The 26715-nt window shown below is 41.8% G+C and overlaps 1 protein-coding gene across 3 annotated transcripts in view; it reads left to right on the top strand.

The window, feature by feature from the left end:
• zc3h18 (zinc finger CCCH-type containing 18) overlaps window positions 1-21344 on the top strand; it is a 32532-nt gene extending 11188 nt beyond the window's left edge. Inside the window, exons 10-19 of one of the 3 annotated variants that reach the window (XM_076732659.1) lie at window positions 5914-6096; window positions 6469-6594; window positions 7163-7252; window positions 7566-7832; window positions 13455-13571; window positions 14136-14341; window positions 15028-15245; window positions 16638-16734; window positions 17708-17804; window positions 20107-21344. In XM_076732659.1, the coding sequence (XP_076588774.1) occupies window positions 5914-6096; window positions 6469-6594; window positions 7163-7252; window positions 7566-7832; window positions 13455-13571; window positions 14136-14341; window positions 15028-15245; window positions 16638-16734; window positions 17708-17804; window positions 20107-20329 (1624 nt within the window). In that variant the 3' untranslated portion in view covers window positions 20330-21344. The remainder of the gene's footprint in view (window positions 1-5913; window positions 6097-6468; window positions 6595-7162; window positions 7253-7565; window positions 7833-13454; window positions 13572-14135; window positions 14342-15027; window positions 15246-16637; window positions 16735-17707; window positions 17805-20106) is intronic. The other 2 variants (XM_076732660.1, XM_076732661.1) reach the window with 2 other exon arrangements.
• Window positions 21345-26715: the final 5371 nt, after the last annotated feature.

A 26715-nucleotide genomic window follows, 5' to 3' on the forward strand; every position in this document is an offset into this window, starting at 1 on the left:
TCACTTTCTAATCTACACTTATACAACTATCAGTGTTATCGTGACTACATAAGTTGCATCACTGCTGCAAAATAGTAGCACATTACTAAATTATTCTTCCATTTGTTGAAACTCATGTGTGGGAAAAGCTGTGTGTACATTCATCTAACTTTACTGCTTTTCTTGTTCAACTTCGGCTTGCCAGAATAATAAATTTACCAAAAAGTGGTCTTGCTCATTTAAATAAAAGTTAATCATAAATGTTAGTTTACCGTGTCCAAACTGCAGAGGTACGGCCTTTATGTGGAACAGACTAAACTGGAGATGGGCCTATTCCTAATTTTCCCTATTCCCCAGTTGATGCAAACTCAGTCACTATAATAATACTTTTCCCTTCTGCAACAGAAACACTGTTTTCATACACAAATAATTTCCACTTGCTTTGGTTTTTTTCTTTCTTTTCTGATCACTGAAGGCTACCATCAGTAAATACAAATGAGTTGAGTCAAAAGATTTTGCAGTTAGTTCGTCTTTAACAAGTCTTAATGTGTAATTAAAGACTGTAAATAGTTGTGAATATGGTCATAATTTGTATTTTACATTTCAGTACAAGTAATACAAGACTGCAGCCACAGTTACTTTGCAATCTCATGTCTTGAATCAACTTGCTGAGGCCTGTACTGTCTGTGACGCTCTCTGTACTCCCTGTGACGCTTTTTAAAATTTAAACACCTGCTCTGTATCTAAAAACAAACACTGACGTTAGGTTTGTGCAATGTTCAGCTTGTATTATTACTGGCGCAAGCCTTTCCAGAAGGCTCCTCAGGCTTGTTCATTAAGCTCACAAAGGTCAGCAAACATCCCAGTTCCTTTTGTTGTATGCCTTGTGGGTTTTAATTGGCCCACTTCCTTTTTTCATTCCTTCCTCAAAGGAAATGATCCATTGTTTGGAAGAAACATGAAGAGCTAAAAATAGCTCTAGTGTTATGGTTCTATTTTTAGCTCTTTGGGTTGTACTCTTATCAGGTCACATGTCTGCTATTGCATCACACCTGTGGAATTTCTCATTCACCGGGGACACGTGCTGATTGTGTACTTGCACTTGTATCCGTTGAGCAGATGTTTATGTAACTGCATACGCCCCTGTGCGAGATTGGTGTTTAATTTGTCTTTGTGACATGTGATATTAAGCTTCAAATTGTTTGGGCAGCACAATGTCCAAAGGCAGTTAATCGATAACATACTCACCCTAATCTAAAATGAGATATGACTCCTTCAAGAGTTCATTCAAAGGTTTTTGTAATCTAGTTTCATTCACAGTCGGAATATCCACTTATCTTGTTTATTTCCCCAAACAAATGTTTAGAGACAGTCTTGAGAATATCTTACTGTTACTTACTTTTTTTTTTTTTTTTTTTTGCAAAAGTAAACACTGACCTCTCTACGGGGGAAAATCCCGCACACATTGATGGTAAATTGTGAATTGTTCTAATAATGGTTCAGTGAGCAGGTTTTTACTATTAATCTTTTGCACGATGATTGGGTGACATAATGACACATAACGTTTAAGATTATAAGAGTTGAAATGATTGGGCAACCAAAGTTTTTGCAGCAAAAATTTTTCATTTTAAGGATAAATGGCAAAAATCAAGTGGTTCAAAGCCCTCTATCATAGTAACTGAAACTGAACTGAATTTCATAAACCAAACAAATCAAAAGTCAGTTGTTAGAAATTAACGGGCTGATTAATTGATGAAGAAAAGAATTGTTATTTGCAGTCCTAAAAATGCTGAAAATTCATCCACCTACAGTGTTTGTCATAAGTGTCATGGTGCAGTGAATACTGGAGGAATGAACTGTTAAATCTATGGCAGCTAAGTAACACAGAGGATTTTGTTTTAATCATGAAAACAACAATAAATGCTAAGTGGTTGGTCTTATGCTCATAGATTGTGTGGGCATTTCTTAGTGGACATGCTTTTTTTTGTATTTTGTTTTGTTTCATGTACAGTCTGTGCATCAGCGCAGAGCACTAAAGGCTTGGATGAAGTGGAATATATAGAACAGCTGCGCCAGTCGTGCCAGTCATAGTGACAACTCAACAAATGAAGAACCTGCTTCTCTGGGAAAACATATTGTTGTCTAGATGGTGCAGAGTGGTGGAACGCTACAATCTGTGTGTTTCTTTTACACAGTTAATTAGTACAATGATGCTAAAAACAATTAATGAAAATTTGTTCGACATGAACCATGGAGATTTTATTTATTTAGTTGGAAAGAGGATTAATAAGATGCAGTAATCTGATGTCTCCCCTATAAGCAGGAAGGACGCTGAGTGTGGTTATTTTATAGGGATCGGGTGTTGTTTGAATGTGATTGGCCGCCTTTCCACTGATTCACCACCTGTGAATGGCACTGCACAACTAAGCCTAGTGGCTATATCAGCTACTTACAGGCTGCAGCATATGGTGAATGTCTTCAGCTGCTAGTGGCAAAGAAAGAAACCTTACTTGAGAGCGTTAAGTCCTTCCCATCTCCATGCTCTTGACTGCTCACATCTGCATGCTATAAACCTTGTCGTTCATTCAGGTTAATATGTGAATGCAGAGAGAGAGACTGAACCACAGTGATTCTGGGATGAGAGCGATTATTCATCACAGTATTAACAAAGGGCGTTGCTGCAGCTGCAGCTCCTTCATATTTCTGCCCAAGCTCTAAATATGTGTATTTTGAATTTAATCGAGTGATGGAAAAACAAATGCTACATAAGAGCCTTCTGTTATGGAAGTGGTGTCGCACTAAGGTAAAACATTTCATCGATAAAGCTAACATTCAGAATCACATCACGTGCTTCCAGCCAGACTGGGGGGATGCCAAACAGACAAAGCTCAAGTAAGCATTAAAGCAGCAGACATTTATTTCTCGTGTGACATATTCACAGTAAGTTAAATCACAGTGTCCCAGTACACTGAAAAGGAAAGAAGACAGAGAAGGAAGATAACAATATAAAACCAAAATACATATTCAAACAACAAATCAGGCTTTTATTGCTTATTTACAGGAAGCCATAAATAAGGAATAAAAAAACAGGAAACAGGAGGTACACAGACAATTCAATTACAAGAGGTGCAACAGTTTTCAGTATTGATGCAAAAATGTCAATTGTGTTTGCCTTTGTGATCGGGCAAGGTGACGTATTCTAAAGCTGTGGAGCACAGTCAGAAAATCAATAGATGGCTTGTTACTGTTTGGAATAATGACAGAGCCTGCATCCCATGATGTGAGTGTATGTGGGAGAATGTGATGTTTTGTGACAGGTGGATAAGTGGCCAGTGGAGTGAGGACCAAATGTGTTGGTTCTAGTGAAAATACTACTGGCTGCATTTTCATACTTAAGACCATAAAAAATCGTATTTCAACTGAGAAAAATCCACACCCGAGTATTTGTGCATCTGACTGTGTTAGAGATGGCCACACTCGAGCAGAATGACGGAGAAGGAAGAAAGCTACTTTAGTGATGTTGATGTGTTTCTAGAAGTGAGAGGAAAACTGACACTCAGGTGACAGTATCTAACTGTAGTTAAACAATGACTTGATTCTTAGTAAATGGTTTGTGTATCCAGGCTGGATGGAAATATGTGTGATCTGGGTGTCATCTGTGTAAAAATGGAAATTCAGATTGAGTTCACAGAGGCAGTTACCACGTAGACGCACGTACAATGAGAGTTATTGTGAGTCCTTCCCTGCAAATATAAGTGAAACCATTAAAGTGCAGTGCCAGTGGTGCCAACATGGCCATTTTTTAAGAATGTCTCCCCCCCAATTCTTAAAAATTCTTAGTTATGCTCAAGGTGATGCAGTAGGAATTTGCGGTCAAAGGTGTCAAACACCGTGCGTAGAGCAGGCAGAACTAGAAGCGAGGAGAGGTCCTCGGCGAGCTGAGGGACTCACTCGCCCAGCATTCAAACTGGGATACTTGATGATAATGCATCAGACTTATTCAGGATGGATGTTAAGGATTGTGTTTTTCTGAATGCGATCATACAGTAAGGAAATGTTTTTCTTATTGGAATCATAGCATCCTGTGTCTATGAAACCTGGATGTACCAAGAAATTCCCAGCCCAACTATTGAATCTCCTGAATACACTCTGGCCGGGTGACTGAGTTTCCATCTGTAGTTTCACATTACTCATTGTTCTTCTTCATTGTTCCTGAATTTAATATGTATGAATTTGACACAGATACCAGCCATATTTGCACAGTTGCTGTGCTTTTTATTCGTCCGTCTTTTACTCGTCACACCTGACCTTTTGAATGTGGTCATTGACATCAGAGTCCAACCTGTTATTGTCCTTTTCTTTTCTCAGTCTTTCAGTCTTTTCTCAGTCTCAGTCTCTTGTCTGTATAAGAATAGGTGAAATGGGACATTAGTAGATGTGTATCTTTATCAAGAGACAGTTTCACTGTCTCACTCGTACACAGCCTACTCTGAAACTACAGTGGCTAAGTTGTGTTTATCTGCATCGGTGTGTGTGAAACTAAAGAGAAAAAGATTGAGAGATAATACAATTAAGCAGCAATAAGCCTACCAGTATTCAGTTCCCCAATTTAGTCAAGAATGAAAAGTATGTAATATTTTTAACTGGTTTTGATGAGTCATTTGAATTTCCAATAGACTGCAAATACAAAGAATGACCCTCAATTGGGCCGATACTTTGGTGAAATTTTACAAAGTTGTAGCATAAATATACCCTGAAAATGTTTAATTGTCTCACTCAGATTGCCTGCAGAAACCTGGGTGTGTATTATGTTAGAAACTCAACTGTTGGTAGGATAAGATGCACAGTACGACATTTCAAAGCTGCTTTATCAGACGCAAAGTGGAACAGAAAAATGCTAAAGTACAGCTTTAAGTTAGATCAGTCCAGCTTGTTCGTAACTACCAGCAGTTACTATTTCATTCTTTCTACATCTTATTCTTTCTTTTTCTTTTTCTATGTGTCACCTCTGATCACTTGAACCATTCACCCATTAATTAAAGTGCATACCATCATGATGTCTGATGTAACTGCTATGTTCTTTTATCCTTTGTTTTGGGGTGTGTGTACTTTTACTAACTTAAATCTTATCACGTGGACATCTTACTTAAAGGATCACAGTGGACCACAGTCACAACCTGCCATTAGTGGCAAAGGTTGAGTTTCATTTCTCAATTGTCTTCCTCCTCTTCCTTTTTTCATCTTCCGTCTCTTCCCCCCCCTTCTTCTTCTTCTTCTTCTTCTTCTTCTTCTTCTTCTTCTTCTTCTTCAATTATGCCTGGTTAGCTCACGCTGCAGTATCATGAACATGTGCGGTGGTGAAGTTTTTGGTTAAGAAGGGATTGTTTTGGTGATATTTACAGTAGAAGAGTGCGGCTAAACTCTGAGTCTAAAAACACCTTGGTGGGGGTCTTAAAAAGAAAGAAGCTGAAACAGGGCATTTCAGACAGAGGGGAATATAGATTGCTGCAGCAGTGTACATTATGAGAAAAATAAGGTGTTTTTTTTTTAACATTAAAGCATGTAAATCTATTTTAATAGACACCCCAAATAAAAATATGAATCTAAAAATGAGCTTAATACGTCACCTTTAACTTCTGGTGTGAAATAGACTCTTGTCGGATGCAAGCTTTACTGATTTTATAATGGTTTGCAAGTGCCTGTAGTGAGCATTTTTTTACATCATCAGAGATTGGTTTGTTGTTTATTTTCAGCTCCTTTATTCTCTGATGTTGTTGATGTGCTTCCATAGTTTGGAGCTACTACCTTTACCTTTCCAATAAGTTTTGAAGTTTTTTCCCAAATGAGTTCATGATAAAACAAACAGATATTTGTTTTTAGTTGTTTTGTCACTTGTCTCTAACCAACCATCGATCATGATTTCAATCTTCTCAGCAGGCCGATGGAGCCTCCCTCAAAGAAAGAGGTTATTCCAGTCATGAGGCGACCAGATGAGTGGAAGGACCCTTGGCGTCGGTCTAAATCCCCCAGGAGACGCCCCGGGCTGGGGTCCCCTCCACGAGGCCGGCGCCAACACAGACCCTCAGGCTCCTCCGTCTCACTGTCCAACTCCTCCAGGTAGGACCTGCTCCTTCGAAAAACAAGCAGCATTTAAAACCTGCAGTTAATGTGCTGCAGAAAAAAACATGTAGGCTAGAATTTTGCCTGCTGGTGGACCTCCACACAGAATTAACTACAACTAACTAACTAACTAAACTAATTACTAATTAAAATGCACATGTGAAGGCACAATTGTAGCATGTCTAAAGCACTTTGACCATTTACTTAAATCCTATATTCTCTAGACTGAGTATGGTCCATATCTGCTATCATATCAGCTATACAGTCAGTCCTGTATCATTAGTTATTGCAGTGACTGATAGCTGTGTGTGTGTGTGTGTGTGTGTGTGTGTGTGTGTGTGTGTGTGTGTGTGTGTCTCTCTCTTGCAGGTCTACATCTCGCTCTTCATCCTACACAGGCTCTGGGTCGTCTCGTTCCCGTAGCCGCTCTTCCTCGTTCAGCTCCTACTCCAGCCACTCCTCCCAGCGCAGCTCTTTCAGTGGCAGCCGCTCGAGGTACGCAAGTGTTTTTTTTCCTGTGTGCATCTCACCACACCTAGTTGTTTAATTTGCACCAGTGCTAAAAAAAACACTGTCAAACAGTCTTTCCTCCACTTGTTAAACCTGCCGACATGTTTAAGTTCGTTGCTGTAGGATTGCACATTTTTATGCAAAGATTTTAGCCACTGCTATGCTGTTTCCATCTGTTGTGTGACACTTTCATGATAGTTTAGCATCTGTTTTTAACAGCAAAGTTTAGAAATAGATAGAGATAAACTTCCTCTAAAGTCAAATAAAATATCTTGACCTTTTTAATGTCATAGGGCAGAGTGATGTACACATGTTGCTGCTCTTAGGGTAATTGAAAATAATAATATCTTCTTGTTTGCTGTCTTGCCAAGAGCAAGAGGAGAGATTGAGGTGACTCTAAGAGTTTTCCATTAAATATGAACTACAGCAAGGACATGATTAGCTTATGATAAAGACTGAAGCAGGGGGAAACAGCTAGCCTGACTCCATCCATGGTTTTTTATTCAGAATGATAAAATGCATGATTATAAACCATCGTATACTTGATTTATAGGTCTCGATCATTCTCCACATCTCCCTCGCCGAGTCCAGCAGCACCGAGGAATGCTAAGAACCAGAACCTTCCTCCTGTGTTAGCTAAAGGGTAAATCTTACATCTATTTAATCCATAGTCAGCCATGCTTACATGATCTGCTTTCACTGTTGTTTCACCTTAGAACATGTTTTTGTGTGTGAGATAGTAAGTAATGCAACCAATAAATTCTTATAAGAAGTTCGCTGTTTGGATTTGCTCCCATATCACATTGCATCATGCCTGTTTACTGATCGTTATTATTATTATTGATCATGAGCTAGAACATCGCATATGCTTTGCAGTTGGCTTGCTAGTTGGTAGCATATGCCTGACCATCACTGTCTGCATGCTTGAAAAAACAAGTGCCTTTTCCCTCCCAAAGCATGCCACTGAAGCCGGGTGCCATGCCACCTCCTCGCAGGGACAAGCCTCCCATGAAGAAAGCTCCCAGTCCTGCTCCACCTGTAGGACTGCAGGGCAGGCCTCCCAAAACCCTGCCAGAAGGTGGGAAGCCTCCCACCAATCCCTGTGAGCCTGGAGGTGCAGGTGGTGGTGGAGCGGGGAGACCCGTGCCACCACGGGAACCTGGAAAACCTCCCAACGTAAGAGAAGACAGGCGTAAAGGAAGACAGCAGCGTTCTCCAAGGAGGTAGGTGTCTCATCTTCAAGGTCTCCGTTCATCTTGAGGCAGCGGTTTATGTGCTGTTATGCAAAATGGTAATGTCTTGATATATTACATTTTACATCATCTGCCATTGGGTTAGATTTGACTGAAAATCTGCTGGATTTCACTACATCACAAAAAGAGTTTGGTTAAGTCAGGCATCAGGAAAAGAAAAGGTTCTTTTCTAGTTAATCCATTCCCACTCGCATCTGAGGCAAGTGTTGGTTTACTTGGTTAAAATCCAGTGTGACCTGTTACTATTCATAACGCCTGTTTGGGGCATTTTGAGGTTGTGACGTTTTAGTTGACATGCATCACATTATTCTTAGCAAACAAGTTAAAAGGAAACCCGCAGCTTCTCATGGCAGCGCTCCAATAACTTCGTCAAGTAGTAGAATTATGTTTAAGAGCAAACAAAGCACCCTCCTATCACCATAAACAGCTTCAGACATCAAAGTCAACAAGAAATACACAAAATGTGTACCCAAACTTTGATAACGTTAAACATGTATCTACAGCAAAAGCCATACATCTTTCCCTCAGTGGAAAATTTGTCATACAAGGAAAAGCATGTTTGACTAATAAATCATTGATGGAGCCCCAGTGATTAGACCATGTTCAAAAGGTCAACATTTCAACACTGTGACGTCTATACAGGCTGCTATGCAACTTCTACACAGGTGAAGTCAATCAGATGGGGTTGCATCACCTCATAGTTTCATCTCAAACTGTGCCTCCATGTGACAACATTCAGCAGGATCACAAGCCCCAATTTTATTTTGGGATATAGTCTTTGTTACTTCAGTTGCTGTTCATATAGGAGCAAGACCCTGTCTGAGGCTTCTTCCATGGATCATTTGCTGGTGTAATTGCACTCAAGAGCAGTAAAGATGTCATATGTGGTTTGAAGAGAGGGCTAAATTTACATTGCTCCTTGGTTGGTTGGTTGGTTGTTTGGTTGGTTGGTTGGTTGGTTGCCTTTTTATTTGAATTTTTGATATCTGATCTGTGCATGGTTTGGCCAAGTGTAATGTGGCAACTTCGAAAACATCAATGCAATACATTTAGACAAAATACAACTTACTTGTATGTACATATATGCATACAAACACCTGGCTTAAAGAGTGGAAGTGGCAGGACTGTTGTTGAACTGTTCATAAGCCAGTCCAAACATTTTACATTTCACAAAAATCTTGATATACTTGGATATAAGCCAAGGTTTTATGTCAAGGTTTGTAACATAAAGCAGTGAAAATGGTCTCAGTCAGTTTACTGGAAATGGATTGCCACAGCATCGTTGAACTCTTTTTGAATGGCTGCAGTTAAATGATGGAGACAATCTCTTTGTTGTTTTCAGGGAAAGTAATTCTGATGTTATTATATATAGATGTTCAGGATTCCTTAGTGAGCAAAAAGTGGGTGTACAGGAAAACTTCCTGGATGCTGTACAAAGAGTTTCAGGTGTGTTTGCATGTGAGTGGGATAATTTTGGCCTGCTGGGATGTTTGTTTAGTTGGCTCACTTTTGGAAGGAAGTATTTCAACAGTGGATGTTTTACAGGACCGTGTTTCTGGACACATTGACATGCAGCTGCAGATTTGTGTGGCACATCCTCCAGCTGAATATTTTGGGGAAGGACCATACAGATTGTGTGTGGGTGAGGGAGTGGGTGGATGGATACAGGAAAAACTACATCTTTGTGAGTTTTGTACACATTGCGTGCGCGTGTGCGTGTGTGTTTGTGACAGAGATCAACATGAGTTAGAGGGGAAGAACAGTTAAAGGGCAGGGAAGAACAGTAAGGGTGTGTGAGCCTGTTTTCATCAAGAGTGTGGGCAGAATGGGTCGCATGTGGAAACTATCCAGGAAAACCAGTTTATTATTCTGTTTATCAACCGCTTCCCTCTGACTATCAGATATGATATGCTATAGGTTAGAGATACTTACCGGGGCAGGATGGGGTGACATTCTGATCATGTTTTAGGAGACAGCTGTAGCGTGTCACTGTGTTTAAGGAGTGGCTCACCACAGCGGTACAGTGCAACAAAAAAAATTCAGTGTTTCTTAGCCGTGCGTCATATGGAAACACATGTTCTTACATACAGAGAGCACAGTGCTGTCAAGACACACATGACAGCTCCTTCTTTGGAGTTCCACAGAAAGGGAGAAGGACTGTGGCCCTGCACACCAGTACTTGTGATGTCATTCATTCTGGTCAGACAGAGCTCTGACACCCCATACTTTAAAGTACAACCCTGACTCCATAATGTTGGGACACTGGGTAAAATTAAAAAACAATGTAACTATTTGCAAAGTCCTTTTCAGCCTATATTCAGTTGGATACACTACGAAGACAAGATAATTAATGTTCAAACTGATGAACCTTATTGTTTTTTGGGGGAAATAGACCCTCATTCTGGAGCTGATACTGCATTCCAGATAAGTTAAGGCAGTTATATGTTTACCACTGTGTTACATCGCCTTTTCTTTTAATAATACTCAGTTAGAGTTTGGGATCTGAGGACTAAAACTACTTGCTGTTTTGAAAGTGAAATTGTTGCTTGGTAAATGGCTTCAGTTGCTCAACTGTCTGGCTTCTCCATTGTATTTTTAATGCGCCGCACATTTTCAATGGGAGACAGGTCTGGACTGCAGGCAGGCCGTTCTAGTACTGCACCCTTTTACTACGAAGCCACGCTGTTGCTACACGTGCAGAATGTGGTTTGATATTGTTTTGCTGAAGTAAGCAGGAACGTCCCTAAAAAAGACGTTGTCTGCATAAGATAAGATAAGATAAGATATACCTTTATTAGTCCCACAGTGGGGAAATTTCAGGTATTACAGCAGCAAAGTGGATAGCAAACATAGAGGGCATCAGTAAAAAGGACAATAAATATCAAACAAGCAATATAAACAATATAAACAAGGAGTAATGAAATATGAACTGATATTGTAATAGGATGATAGTACTCCTGACTGGAGTATTGATATTGCACATAGGAGTAATAATACACCTGATTGAAAGATTGATATATTGCACCTGAAGTTGAAAGTCACCTGAGCTAAATATTTTCACAGTATGAGTGAACACAGTTGATGTGTGTTATAATGCAGTCATATTGAAAGTCTTGGTGAGTGTGTGGTCTACTGGGAGCACTGCTGGTTTTAAAGTCTGACTGCTTCAGGAAGGAAGGACCTGCGATAGCGTTCCTTCACACACTTTGGGTGAAGCAGTCTGTCGGTGAAGGAGCTCTCCAGTGCTGGTAAAGTGTCCTGCAGGGGGTGGGAGTCGTTCTCAATCATGGATGACAGCTTAGCCATCATCGTCCTCTCTCCTACCATCTCCACTGAGTCGAGGGGGCATCCCAGGACAGAGCTGGCCTTCCTGATCAGTTTGTCAAGTCTCTTCCTGTCAGCCGTTGAGATGCTGCTCCCCCAGCAGACCACTCCATAAACGATGGCTGATGCCACCACAAGAGTGCCCCCTGCACTCCAGACGACCTCAGTCTCCTGACCAGATAAAGTCTGCTCTGGCCTTTCTTGTAAAGTGCAGTTGTGTTGTGAGTCCAGTCCAGTTTATTGTTCAGGTGAACACCCAGGTACTTATAAGATGTCACCATCTCGATGTCCGTTCCCTGGATGTTCACCGGTGTCAGGGGGCAGAGGGTTCGTCTGCGGAAATCCACCACCAGTTCTTTGGTTTTACCAGCGTTGATCTGGAGGCAGTTCCACTGGCACCAGTCCACAAAATCCTGTGTCAGTTCTCTGTACTCTCTGTCATCCCCATCTGTGATGAGGCTGACAATTGCAGAGTCATCAGAGAACTTCTGCAGGTGACAGGTGGGTGTGTTGTATGAGAAGTCTGCAGTGTAGAGGGTGAAGAGGAACGGAGCCAGGACTGTTCCCTGCGGGGCCCCCGTGCTGCAGAGGACCGTGTCGGACACACAGTCCCGGGTCCTCACGTACTGTGGACGGTTGGTGAGATAGTCCAGAATCCAGTGTGTGAGGTGATGGTTCACCCTGGTGTGCTCCAGCTTGTTCCGCAGAAGTGCAGGCTGAGTGGTATTGAAAGCACTGGAGAAGTCAAAAAGCTTTTCTCCAGGTGAGAGAGAGCTCGGTGTTGGAGGAAGATGACGGCGTCATCCACCCTGATGCCAGGCTGGTAGGCAAACTGAAATGGATCTAGCGATGGGCTCACCAGGGGGCGGAGATGAACAAGGACCAGCCGCTCCAGGGTCTTCATTAGGTGGGATGTTAGTGCCACCGGCCTGTAGCTGCTGAGGTCCTTGGGGTGCGGAATGGCAGTATATGTTGTATGCTGTATTTACCTTTCAGCATTAATGGTGCCTTCACAGATGTATAAGTTAGTCCTGCCATGGCACTAACACACCCTCATATCATTAGAGATGCTGGCTTTTGAACTTTGCACTGGTAACAGTCTGGATGGTCCCTTTCCTTTTTTAGCCTGGAGGAAACAACGTCTGTGATTTCCAAAAACAATTTGAAATAAGGACTTGTCAAACCACAGCCCACTTTTCCCACTTTGTTTCAGTCTATATCAGATGATCTCAGGCCCATAGAAGTCAAGATGAAAGGTCACAGGCATTCACTGTTGGTTCAGGGCTTTGTCCCTTATGTGCAATGATTTCTGTATTCTCTTAATCTTTTAATAATATTATGGATTGTAGATGGTGAAATCCCAAAATTACTTACAGTTGAGGAGTTGAGGAGAGCACCTTTTACAATGTGGATCACATCTCTGTTGTTGCATGGGGCTGATTTTCCTGGTTATGTGGTTGCAAATTTGAATATTATATCCTGGTTTCATAAATGTAGATGAGCCCTTACCCCAGTTTTGAGAAACCTGAATGTGCTAGAAGTCAAATAACCTTTACACCTTATACAGGTTTCTGATCATCCTCTGCTATGTTTGTCAGGAGCTTTCTCAATTCAAGTTGCTTAGTAGATAGTAAACCTAAAAATACGGTGAGTATTGTTGTAATGGTAGGCTGCATGCTGAAATAAAAGTTGACAGCGGAAATGTAGAAATGGCTATGAATAACCAGGTGTCTCTGTGTTCCTTGTAAAAGTCGTATCCCAAACACGGTATGATCAAAAACAGGGTGAGCTGGAATACCTGCCTGTAAACACACACTCTGACATGGTAGTGATGCCTGTAGTTGTAACACAATGGGAAGCATTTCACATCGTTGCACCATGTGATGAAGCTCTCTATCAGTCCTCTGTGCTCCTCTGGAAAAATAGTCTTTAAGTGAAGACAGCATGTTCCTACCTGGGAATGTTTCGCTAGAATCATACGTCAGTGAAGTGATCACTACCATTTCACTAAAAAAGACACTTAATACCTTTTATTAAATTCCCTCAAAGACTTCACAGCATATATTATATGAGTCTGAACAGACATGGATGTTAACTGCAACCTGACTGGTTAGCGGAGGCATTCACACGTCACACGTTATTTCTAGTTTCTTCTAAAAATGTGCTATGTGCACTAATTGCTGAACAAGGAGTTGGGTCGTACGCTTGGTTTTGGTTTCATAGAAAAGACACCTGCTGTGTTCTCAGTTCTTTGTCTGTCTCTTGCAGGCGAACTGTGAGTGGGAGTGTTAGTGGAAGTGGTAGCAGTTATACTGGTTCTAGCTCCCGATCCAGATCCTCCTCCAACTCCCTGTCACGCTCACGCTCCGGATCCAGGAAATCCAGGTGCTTGCCAAGTGAACACCCACCACTGAACTGATCCTTTCAAGGAACTCATGTTAATCAGAAAACTTTTTAAAACTGCCAAACTGGACTGATGTCATTCCATCTGGTATCAGAAATGGCTATTTAAACCTAGAAACCTAGAGCCCTTCCTTATAGGAAAGGCTAATGTGACCTTTAGTAAAGACACTTATAATTGGTGTTTTTGAGGTTTTGGTACTATCCAGTGCTATAAGTGTAGCTTATTTATCCATTGCAGTCACCTTGTACATCTGTAAGTTTAAATATCCAAAATATAATGGTATTTTAAATGGGCGTGTGATGAGTCACTCAGAGATGATTACTCCGCCTAATATGGATTCTTCTGTGTTTTTTTTTTTTCTTGCTTTCATGTGCCGTCACAATTGGGAATCCCTCTAGGAAATCCAGGTATGATAGTTATTGTTCAGGGTGTGAGTAAGTGAGCGTGATGTGTTGTGTACACACACCTGTGATGACGCCGCTCAGTTATCTTCTCTGAGTGTCTGAGAATTGGAAGCTCATGGTCAAATGTTTCTCTTGCCGCAGGTCACTGAGCGTGAGCAGTGTGTCATCAGTGTCATCAGCGTCCTCTAGCAGCAGCTCGGTGCGTAGCGCCGATTCAGATGACATGTATGCTGACCTGGCCAGCCCGGTGTCCTCCGCCAGCTCCCGCTCGCCCACACCAAATCACCCCCGCAAGGAGCGAGGCGCTCCACGGGACCGGCCACCACATGGCAGAGACAAGACCAGGGGTTAGTGTGGGCAACATGCGGGGTCTCCACGCAGCAGGCACACTGGACACAAGGGCTGGCTGATACACAACAGTGTAACATGCAAGTGGAAAATTCTCAAACAAAGCAATATTCAAATAATGGCCTAGTCTCATAGCCACCATGGATACATGCCAGATGAAGCCATTTTGAGGGGGGTGGACTTACCAGTGCGCGATCAGCTGTCATGGTATTTTCAGCATAATGTACATACCCATAGCACTAATTCAATCAGCACAGCAAGTAATGTCATACTCAGCACTCTGCTGCTCTCAGTTCCTCTTTTAACACAAACCGTTTCATTCACCAAGTAATTCCACCCGCTTTTTGTAATAGTATTTTTTATGATAGCAGTTGAGCTACTGTCAATTAAATTAAATTAAACACTTCCTGTCGATGTTTCGGTTTAAAGGCCTACCAGAAAAGATTCTGCTTGTTGCACTACTGGAAGGAGTTGAATAAAAACCCCTGGAGGAAGTGTGATTTTTATTGACAGTGGCTTACTTCCATATTTATCCTTTCACATATTTACGTACTTATTTATACTTGGTATAAGATTAGTAAGATTTTAGAATGTTTTATGGATTTTTCCCAAATTGGGAAATCCGGGGTTGATGATTAGCACTGCAAGGTTCATCAGTTCCCATGTTTTCCTGTCCTCATCACAGAGAGATCAAAGAAAGATGAACCCTTCAGGGAGGACCGCAGGAAGATCGACCCGTCTGCATCTGGTGCTCCACCTCGAGGAGGCAACCCCATGCCCAGATCAGGACCTGGTAGCAGGGGTGGCCACCCTGTGCATCCCCCACCCAGCACTATGGGCCCCCCAGGAAGCTATGGAGGTTCAGGTTCCCACAAAGACATTAAACTCACCCTCCTCAACAAGGTTACTATTACTCCTCTCTCTCCATTCACACAAAGTCAACAAAACATATTTTCTTATTTAGTGTTGAGTCTTGCAGATGGTTTAGGTCTTTTGTGCCAAAGAAATAAGATATTCTACATCTATCTAGTTTTTAACAACCAGTAAGGTATTATTAGTCGCAATGAAAGTGTGGAGAAATTGAGACATTTGATGCATAAATAGTTTTGTCTTTGACACCTGCTGCACACACAGAGGTTGCCAGTCTGTATTGCAGCCATGATGTGTTGGTCAGGGGAGTGAATGTTGTTTGGAGCCACGATGCACATCAGTGCAACATGACAGCATATCCCAACCCAGAACCATCAGTCTTGATGCTGCCTAGTGTGGGTTCATAGACAGCTTGTTCTGATGTGCCGTATGCTGCTGGTGTGTGTTTAAACGAAGCATACTTTGCATCTGCAGCAGCATTAAATGAAGCTTCTGGGCTCTCTGTCGAGTGACACGGTGCTGATGTTTACAGTCCAGTCTAAATTAAGTGTGATTTGTCAGACGAATAGTTTAACATTTTAGGAAATACACTCATTCTCAACTCCAATTTCCCTGAGGGGTCCTCCCAAAGGGATCAATAAAGTTCAGTCTAATCTAATCTGATCTAATCTGTCTGTCCTGCCCCCCACCTGTGTATCCTGCATCACACTCTCTTCCTCAGCCACACACTCCCTACACACACGCACACTCTGCTCTATTCCTTAAAGGAACCACAGCACAGAAAGTTTGGCTGCTCCTTTGCCGCTCCTTGCTTTGAAATGTGCAAACAAGATTGAACTGGTGTAGACAGTCATTTCGGTGTCATGAGAATTCTGTCATTACATGAGCGTGCTGCTGATGTGCCATTTGTGGTCTAGACATGGGGTTAGTTCTCACACAAAGTCACTGCTCGCTGCCAAGAACTAGTCCAGCATATAACCTCCCATAAAGTCACAGCCGTGCTGTGTTTTACATGTGTTTTATGCATTGAATGAGTTCTAATATGTTAATTAGTAAGCTGTAGAGGTGCCGGTAAGTGGACTTTTTTTTGGTCAGAACCAGGCTAGCTTTCTGCCTGTTTCCAGTCTTTATGTTATGCTAAGCTAATCGAGTCACACCTCGAGCTTCATATCGAGCATAAAATCATTGGAGTGATATCATCTCTTTCACTCTGTGATAAAGCCAATTTGCACATTTTCCAAAATGACAGGCTGTTCTTTTACATTCTCCTTGTTAACTTTCATGAAGAAAGATTTTCTCTCCATTCAAACAATGGAGGTCCATACTTGCACGAAGCAATCTGCAGACACATTTCCTCTGAAAAACTGTGTACTTTTTTTTTTTTTTGTTTTCTGCATCTGGAAAAAATGGATTCTTTCTCTTCAGCAGGGAGATAAGGGCAACAGGAAAAGGTACCTGCCGTCAGACAAAGACAGGCCGGGTTCCCCTCTCAGCAAGAGAATGGCCATGTCTCCAGACAGAGGTGAGCAATGTGCTGAGTGACAGCATACACACATCGTCTCCCATTAGCACTCCTGAATTCATTCTGATGGGACGTTTTGGTCAGATTCCTCAAGTACACACTATCAGTGGTATATTCTGGACCAAAAGATCTCATAAGATTTGACATTTTAGGAGCATTTATTCATGATGTTGTTATAAGTGTATATAACCCTGGCAAGTTGAGACGCAGTGTAAAACATAAGCTCTATTTAAAAAAGAACGGCAACAGTATATTTAATGTTGCTCCTCATCAGCTTCATTGATTTTTGTAAATATATTCTTATTCTGAATTTGATGCAGCAACTCGTTTCAAACAAGTTGTGACAGGATCATGAAAGCAATAATTAGTTGAATCAAATAATGTTTCAAAAATCATGAGCAGTCAATTTTCATGATGATCAGCCTGAGTTGCTTTATGTGGCAGCTCTTCAAACAAGCCTTGCCATTCATCCTGTAATTATCTAGTCACAGTGTAAGAGCTGTCATAATTTATTTTATGATGTTAGAATTTCTGACCATCTTAAACCCACTACCGTCATTCTTCCTTATGTCCATATATATGCCAGGTAATGGATTGTGGCTGGTAAATGATTTCAGAATTAACTTTTAAAGCTAACACGGTGTTCATTTTATGACTGTTGTTAATGCGTTTACTGTCCATCATCTGCTCATGTTTTTCCTCCTGCCTGAACAGTCAACATTTATGTTTCCTACCACAGCTGCTGTGGCAGCAGATCTGACGCAGTGCAGACTTCCCACAATAGCCGGCTCTGTTATTTATTTTATTTGCATTCTCTGTGCCCTCGTTATTAAAGAAACACAATGTATTTCGTCAGTTAGTCTGTCACTTATCTAATGAGCTCTATGGAAGGCATAGATCACTTACGACAGCCCTGAGCAAATTCATTCTGTTTGTCCATCTGTATGTATTTACTGAAACTGGTGTTTTTCAGGTCGTGATAAGAGGATACCAGGCCGACCCCCGCTCTCCCCTCGAATGGATCGGCCCAGAGGCCAAGGCCCCCGACCAATGCCCCCCCAGGGAGACAGGTTGGTTCAGTCTTGACCATGTGATTGTTGTATGACTGTGATGTTTAAAAGTAGTTTAATAAAAAGGGCATTCAGCTGGAAGTGTGGAAATTCTCCAGTCAACTTTTCTCTCTGACACCTGCCACATCATCCTCATCACCAGCAGAAGTGTCTCAGGCATCACACACATCAGGGTTTTCGGAGCGTGAAGTTTGCCTGACCATGTGTGTTTAGCTAAAATGAGGAACATGCCACAGAAGTGGAAGCTGACAAATATTACACCATCTCTGCACGTGTCATAATATTCTCCAATATTCCCCAGTATGAAAATGTGCTTTGTAATAGTGCATAGGTCAAAATAGATTCAGTTTAGAAAGTGTGGAGGATAGAGAAAATGATGTGAACACTGTCAATGTCTAATTTTGTGTCACGTTAGGTTCCATGATGGTTGGCGGCATGTGTTATCCTCTTGTGTTATATGTCAGCCATATCCCTGTCGTGGCTGTTCTCATACTCTTTCATTAGTATAGGCTCAAAGAGGCCTTGGTGGATTTTCTGCCATTTTGATTTTTTTTTTTTTAGATTGTAATTATAGAACTTGTTGGATTTTTACTGCATCAGCACTAAAATGGATGTACAGCATCATAGATAGCAGCAAGACCCAGTGGACAAGATTTCACCAGTTTCAGTGTCCATACTCTGGGGACATGTACGTAAAATGTGAAGTTCCACGTTGATTGGTTTCAAGTGGCCGTCACATATTGACTCATATCTCCTGAAGATACACACCTCTCCCGAGTTTCATTCAACTCTGATGAAGGGGGGGTCAAATGGAGGAACTTTGATTCGCTGCAGGCTTTGTGATGATGAAACAAGTGTGTGGTTGGTCTCACCCTGTGTAAACAGAATGAAAGTAAATGAGAATAAAGTAGCTGAAGTGAGTGTGCTCACCTTTGCGAAACCTGAAACCTGCTCATTTATGCTCAGGACTTTAATTTTGGCCCATTGAGCTGCTTCCTTCTGTCGAATGAAAAAGGGCTTGAACCCAGAATCACAGCTTGTGGCTCTATTTGCTGAAACAGATGGAGAAATGTGCAGCAGGTATTCTTAAATACGTCTCTGGGTTTGTGTGTGAAGTGTAGTAACTACCAGCTAATTTCAAACTACTGTTTTACTAAATGGATTTGTGCCATTAAAACTTGGGTTAAGTGAGTCTGTTGAAAGGAACCACTAGCTGCCCAGTCAAAAAGAACCAACCATGCAAACAGGAAGTCACTGTTTCACAAACTGTAACATCCAAGATTAACTGCCAATTCTTTGCCATTGTGTGTATGTGTATGTGTATGTTTTTTTGATTATATAGGTATACACTGATGAAGATATGTTTCAGAGTTTAGAATGACTCGTTACGAGTCATTAGTCTTGTATTCTGCTGTTTTGTAATTTGAGGTATATTGAGTTATTGTGAAATTCAGAATCTTCCCACATTGTTCAAGTGTCAGGTCAGATGTGTCATCCACATTCCATATGACTTTCTCTACTCTTCACCCTAACCATGTCATAAACGAGTAAGTTTAGTTTTGTCGGTTAAACTATCTTTTTCCATTAGCTTTGCAGCAGTACCGCTCCATATCTGAACCTTTCGTAACAACTAATCTGTATGTGAGAACAGGAGGAACCAGTTTTGACTTGGTGATCCATAAATCTCTACGCAACAGACAGAATGTTACAGCCAGCATTCATTGAACTGATGAACACTGGGCACAGCCTGTTAGTCAGACAGGAGGAAATACTGATTATTGTTAGACTGTTTTCAGCTCTCCAATATAAGTGAGTATTGGAGGCAGCAGGACGGTGTGTGTGGGATCAAATTAAACTACTGTGTGTGTTCATGGTAATGAAGAACAGTGTTTTTAGGTTTTTGGAGCTCTGTGGCACAGAGGAAGAAGATAGCAGGATTTGTGTATCTCACACACACACACACACACACACACACACACAGCACTTGTTGGTCAGATCAATTCAGTGATGGTTTTGCTTTTTTCATGGGAGTTTTTTTTTCTTTTTTTGGACAAAATATAGAGTATCACCAGACTTCTCCTTTAAGTCACGTTAATACTGAACACAGTTAATACAGTAATTGTTGTGGGAGAACAACATAATGACCCTCTGACACCGTCTGATGACTACAAGCCTTTATTTGTATTGTTACCACGTGTGTAATTGAGTATTTTCTCTTTTGTTGTGGTCACGTCATGCCTTCTGTTTGTATAAGCTGACACGAGTAGAAAATTCAACCCTAACTCTTGTTCCTCTCCCTCAGAAAACGTCCTCTGTCACCACCCCCCAAGTCATCTGGGAAAGGCCCAGCAGCGCCAATGGGCAAGCTGGCCATGCCGGGCTCCGCCTCGGCTGCCGGCTCGGGCTCCAGCTCGGGCTCCAACAAACCCAGCAACACGCTGTCCCGCCGCGAGGAGCTGCTGAAACAGCTGAAGGCCGTGGAGGACGCCATCGCCCGGAAACGAGCAAAGATCCCCGCCAAATAAAAGGAGGCCCGCTCTTCACCTGTTCGCCAGTCTGCCTGCCCGTGCGGCCTTGTGAGCCGGAGGAACAGCGTTTTTCCCCTGCCTTCAGTGGACATATGAAAATGTTGTATGGTTCATGTATAAAGGCTGTTGTGTAAGTGAACAGGAAGTGGTCGCCATGAACACCATCTTCTTCTCGGTTGCCCTCAGAAGAGGTTCGACTCTGCTCCATTCTAGAGTGTTGTTCACTCCCATCTGCCCGACTTTAGCTCCCCTTAAAAGCCTTTGAATGTCGCAGCTGCAGTTTACCTCATCAATGATACGCAGGAGGAAGCATTTGGGCATTTGGTGAGGGAGGGACGTCTCAGGAATGGAGTGTGCTTTGTGTAGACTTTACAGAAACAGAAGGGTAGTAAGGTGCACTTGATCACTTGCTTCTCACTCTGTTCCTTCAGTGAAAAGGAAGCATCTTCCTCATGTGGTGTGATGAATAACAGATTTCTACACGTTGAATCTACTACTTCTGTCTGTCTTTCTCTGCCCCCTTTTATCGTCTTGTTCTCGCATCTTTTCTTTTGTTTCCTCTGTGTGGAGTGACCTGACTGTTGGTTCAGCTCTAAAGGGTACTGACAGCCTACAGGCCTTCACAGGGCTTCTTTGTATAAATCTACAAATTCTTGAGCATCCATAATTGGCCACAGCGGGCCAATCTTTAACCAATGACTCGTCTGCGTTCTGTGTTTTAGGGCAGTGTTCATTGTCACACCTTGTTCAATAATAGCAAGTCATCAGATTCTTTCAAGCGTATGATTATAGACAACAGTGATGTGAAGTATTGCTTTTTTTTTTCTTTTTCTTTTTTTTTAAACTGCAACATTTTGTTTTCTTAGCTCTTCTCAAGTGATAAACTGATGTTTTATTTGTGTCACATTTTTAGTTGGAGGAGTATGAGAGGTGGAACGGGGACATTTAGAGACAAGATATGTCTTGCTTTTGTGACAAAAGCCTTCTAAATAAACTATTTTGATAAAGAGAAGGTCGGTTGCCTGGTTTTTCTCTGCTGTGGTGCAAGAGTGAGGGAGTGCAGTCGCACATGTTAATGAAAGCATTTAGACACAGCCTGAAGAATGTCTCAGATATACTAAAATACACAAAATAAGCAGTATCAGTCGTCTTGAACCTCATGCAGACAGCTGATCCGTGGTGCTCGCTGAAGCTGTCCACTAAAGGCTTGGTTTAGCAGGACGTGCCCTTTCAGCGTTGCATCACTGTGGTACAGTGTTATGAAATGTCTGTTTCACTAACTTGTGTCATTTCTCTTGAATTCATTGAAGTGGTGCGCTCACGCCTCTGCCACAGCAAGTTCGAAGTTGATCTTTTGCCATGCGAGCAGCGCTTCCTTTGGCAATTTTCTTTGGTCACTTCTTGGTTTGGTCCAGACTGTAAATGACATTCATGGTCCCCAGAGGATGAATACCAGTGGCTTCAGTGATCCAACTGAGAGGATCAACCATGAGGCTGACGGTTTAAGTTTTTATTTAAATAATTTTTTTTCTTTACTAATGGATAGATTGCCATTCATTTTTTTCAGTGTTCTTTAGAGGATGAACTGTGATCACGTTGATCCTCTGACTTTTCAACCAGCGCCAACATCAGATCAAAATACTGTGCTATTCCCTTAAGCCTCAGCTGTAGTCTGTGTTTTGTGCTGATAGCCAATGTTAGCATGCTAACACGCTAAACTAAGACTGTGGACACACTGAATATTTTTACCTGTCTAACAGCAGCATGTTAGCACAGCTGTGTACTCTTGTCAAGTCTCTTTCGCAAACCTTACAACAGCAGACTCATCTTTCTTGAGAAAGCTGTTTTGGCCAATTTTGATCCAAGAATTAAACTTTAGGAGTGCCAGCACATGGAAACCTAATGAATTTTACCCGCTTTAAGGTGTCTCTTATAACTACTTAGCATGTAATCATGATGAATAATGTTAACGAGTTCATCATTGAGACACTGAACTGATGGCCGCCATAGTTAAGTTGTTGTTACGCATGGGAGGTATTTTCTGGATACCTGAGGTGTTTTGCATTTAGGAAAGGCGTTCAGAGTTGTCTCTAAACCGTGACCGTTATCTGAAACAAATTATTATTTTTCCATAACTTGGACATGAGGACCACATTTATTCCTCTGACACTGAAAAATGAACCATTCGGAGGTCAGAGTCAGTGTCTGGAGACATTGACCTCTCCTTTCATTTCAATCAAGAGACGATTTAATGGCAGAAAAAACTCACCCTTTTGGCTGTTGGTTCTTCGTCTCAGCTCCAGATCTTGTCTCTGTGACTCATTTCCCCACGTCTGTATGTAGTCTGCTCTACTCAGTCATTTAGCTCAACCGCAATATTATATAGTTCGTTATATTGTGTTCTCTTCCTGAAATATACTTTAAACCTCCCAGGTTGACGTCATTATTAAATAAAATTTTGTTCAAGTGTTAGGTCAGATATTTTGACCGTGTTACAGCTGGTACACATTCCTGATGTTGGGATATATCCGTGAAACTAACTTGACTTGACATAACGCTAACTTATTTAGGCCTGTTCAAGTTCTTCAGTCACACACTCGACTGCCTTCTTACTTTTAACTTGTCTTCATGTGCATCAGGAGGTCTGCCTGCGGCGTTTCATAGGTGCCAGTCAGTTCCAACATGTGATTTTAAAAGAGCTGCTTTCACTCACATGAGTGGCAGTTCTGGTCTGGACCACAGAGACACTGACGGTGGTTTAAAAACTGATACTGTCACATGTATGACTTGCACTCAAACTTCAGCAATTTCAGCCTGTGAAGACGGTGCCTTCAACTGCAGTTCCTCTATTCGTCACAGTACATGCTTTCGCCAAGATCACTTGAAATCTGTTCAAAAAATCCCAACTTCTCTCTCTGGAAACACACCATGATTTTTCACTCAGAATAGTTCACATCATATTATCTAAAGTCGTTCAGATGTGCTGTACGGTTTCATTGAAACGACTCTGCTGACAGTTCCTGTTGTTCCACATACAGGCCGCGTCTGGTGTGAATATATGGATAGAAGGTCATTCTAATAGAAAAATGGATTCAAAGCTGTTGTTATGTGGTGTGAAAATATTTAACGACTCCTCTAGACTACAGATTTTTGGTCTGAATGGATCATATTCAAGTCATTTTGGGGTGTATTGTTTTACAGCCACTGGAGGTAATTTTATCTAATTTGTCCATGATTGGTTTTTAAGGCAGACACGTTTTGGTAATCAAATGTGAGGACCCATCTATTAGTCTGAAGCCAAAAATAAGGAGATTTTTCTGATAATAGAAATGCTATGAATATTCATGAAGGTATAGTCACATCTTGGAGGTTGTCTTGCAGCAAATCTTCATTCAGTTTCTTTTCTAAACAGCAAAAAATGAACACAGATTCTGTTGTCTCCATTTCACACAGCTGTCATGAAATGTGGAGCAAACTGAGACAGTTGTATCATTGCTCTTTTACTTCTCTGATGAGTAATGTCTTATTGGCTCAATTGGCAATAAGTGCCAAGCTCCAGTTTCCCAGAAGTCCCTGCTCTGCGTACATACACAAAGATGTCGGTGTTCATGTCTGCAGAGGCTTCACACTCCAGGGGGACTGACCAGTGGAAAGTTAACTGTGAATGCCCCTAACACACTCATGTTGATAAGAGGACATCCCCGTCTTTTCATAGGTGGACCTTCACATTGACAAAATGTCCCACTGCCATCTCACACACGCACGCACGCACGCACGCACGCACGCACGCACGCACGCACGCACGCACGCACGCACGCACACACACACAGTGAGACAGCCACACCACCAGCCTACAAACAAACAGTGTCAGTACTTGTTTCTGTGTCACAGTAGTTTTTGTTACGGCGCAGACCAGTTACTGAACGTAAAGACAAGGGTCTCAGTGATTTCTTTATTTGAATGTGTGTGTGTGCGTTCAAGCTGCACTGATTGATTTTTCGTACTACCAACTGAAAAACAAAGTAATGTGAAAGAGGCCAGTCACGGTGATGAGCTGAGAGGCTTCAGCACTGGTGGAACATTTTTTGCTGGTGAAGCCATAATGAGCATGAGGGACGGGAGAGGGGCCCCCTGGTGCCCCCATGTTTAAAAAAAAAAAAAAAAAAAGAGCTGTTTCTCAGTAGATGCACTGGTCGCTGCATGCAGCTGGTGCCTGTCTGATTTATTTTGTGCCTCTACCCCTCAAACAGCCTGAGTTTGCCTCTTTGTTTTATGGGCTGATAAATCACTCTCAGATTAACATGAACTGGTGATAATAAAGGAGCATTTAGCAGCTAAAAAGACATATTTTCTCAAATATTTTTTCGCTTATTTTCATCTTCTGCTTTACTTTACGCTCTCATAAAACCTATTTATATTAGTACATTTATATTATGTACCTTTTTATTTTGCTTGTGAAAAGGAAAAATTCAGAATCTTCTTTCAATCTGCTCAACATTGGCTCCAGTCTCAGCAGCAGAAACTCAGGAGAAAAACATTCGCAGCCCAGACTGACCAATCACGGTTTTTGTGGTCTCCATGTGATATCGCCATAGCTGCCTCAACATGCAGCTGTTTCTGAAGAGGTGTAGCCTATGCCCTAGTCATGCAGCCTATGCAGGCAGCTGCCATAACTGCACTGTAAATGAAGCTGAAGTTTAATTTTCATCAGAGTTAATTTCCCATGAACGAGCTGTGCATACACATAAACCTTCAACATGCGTCATTTGTCCGGTGGTGACGTACATGGTTGATTACGGTTGTACGGCCCTGCTGTGAAAAGCATACACTGATGGAGCGTACACGAAAAACACAAGCCAGATCAGAGAATGGGAGAGACTGTCCTCCCAGACAAAGCAGCAGCCTGGTACTGCCCTCCGGCAGCTGTTGGTCTTATGACCCTCGTCCATCAAAAGGAAGGAGGAAGTTGTGTGATGGTGTTACAGAGCCACAAAGTCCACAGGAGGAAGTTGAGGTGGTTGGAGGTGTCACCAAAATGTCTGACTTCTACACATGAGACTGCTGTTGGTTTCCTGTTTCCTACCAGCAGTCAGTATTGTTGTTTTTTCTTTTACCAGGAACTATAATTGTTGCCTAACCCGAACCAATCAGTTATTATTTCAGTCCTGATGAGGAAGGTCACCTAACATTAATGAAATAGTTACCAAAATTTTCCCCTAATCTCAATCATGTCATCTTTGTGCCTAGATTGAACCAGTATCAGATCAGCTGACGGGCTGAAGTTTGTAAGAGTAACAATAGGTTTGGAGAGGCACTGACAAATGATGATATCATCAGATCAAAAAACACCTGTATGTGTCATTCTGGAAGCCGCTCACAAACAAAGTCACAAACAAAGTATTCTGTAGTTGAAGTTAATAAGTGATGAGGCCATAAATCCCCTAAAACAGGAAATATGTTCAACATGGAAATAATCATGTACAGATACATTTCAATTTTCTCTAAACTTAAAGCCCACAAACAAAAACCATGGGAGTTCCACCTGCGCACTAGACCCTTCAGTGTTTTACACCTGGTCAAAGCCAACAACAAAAGGAGTGATTTGTATTTGTCCTGAGATGACCAATGATTTACATAGAAAGCCAGCGTTCAGTCCCAATGCAGGCAGTAGTGTGATTCTGTTAAATTGAAGTAAGCTTGGAGTGGCAGATGAGTGTGTAGCACAACAGACTTTCATGCAGGAGTTGGTGTCCTGTCACAGACCTGCAATTAGTGTCTATCTTTTAGTTTAGTTTTAGTTTTAGTTGTCTAACCGTACTTTATTTAGTCTGGAAAGACGTTGTGGTGAATGTGTTCGCACACTGTTCACCGTGCACACCCAGCAGACATGAGCATTAGCAATTATTTGGTGTGGATGCTGTGCCCACCTGACCACACTCTCCTTTAAGGTCTGTTTTGGTCTCCACCAGCTGCTGAGAGAAAGAAGTGTCTTCAGCTGCTAAATGCCCCCCATGTTCACTAACTAGTCGCTAACTTTATCACTGTATGCACTCAGTGTACAGTGGTTTTATCTGAGCTTTTCTTGCTGGTGACAGCTGACTGCTGTGGGAAACAGGATTGATGAGAGCTGTGAGACTGAACCAAAACAAAAAAAACTAGGCAATAGAACCAAAACCATGGGCTGAAAGATGAGAAAAGCTCCAGAGAAACGATTGCAGCTGCAGAGTTGGATGATAATTCTCTGTGTTTGTCACATCGCAACATCTTTCATATTACAAAAAGTCAGTTTTTCCATTAAAAGCATAAAATGTCAGCTGGTGCAGCTTTAATTCCTATTTCAGTTGCAAGTAAATTGACTGTTTTTGATGTCCACACACACACAC

Source organism: Chaetodon auriga, chromosome 6 (genome assembly GCF_051107435.1).
Source record: "Chaetodon auriga isolate fChaAug3 chromosome 6, fChaAug3.hap1, whole genome shotgun sequence".
Lineage (NCBI taxonomy): Eukaryota > Metazoa > Chordata > Actinopteri > Chaetodontiformes > Chaetodontidae > Chaetodon > Chaetodon auriga.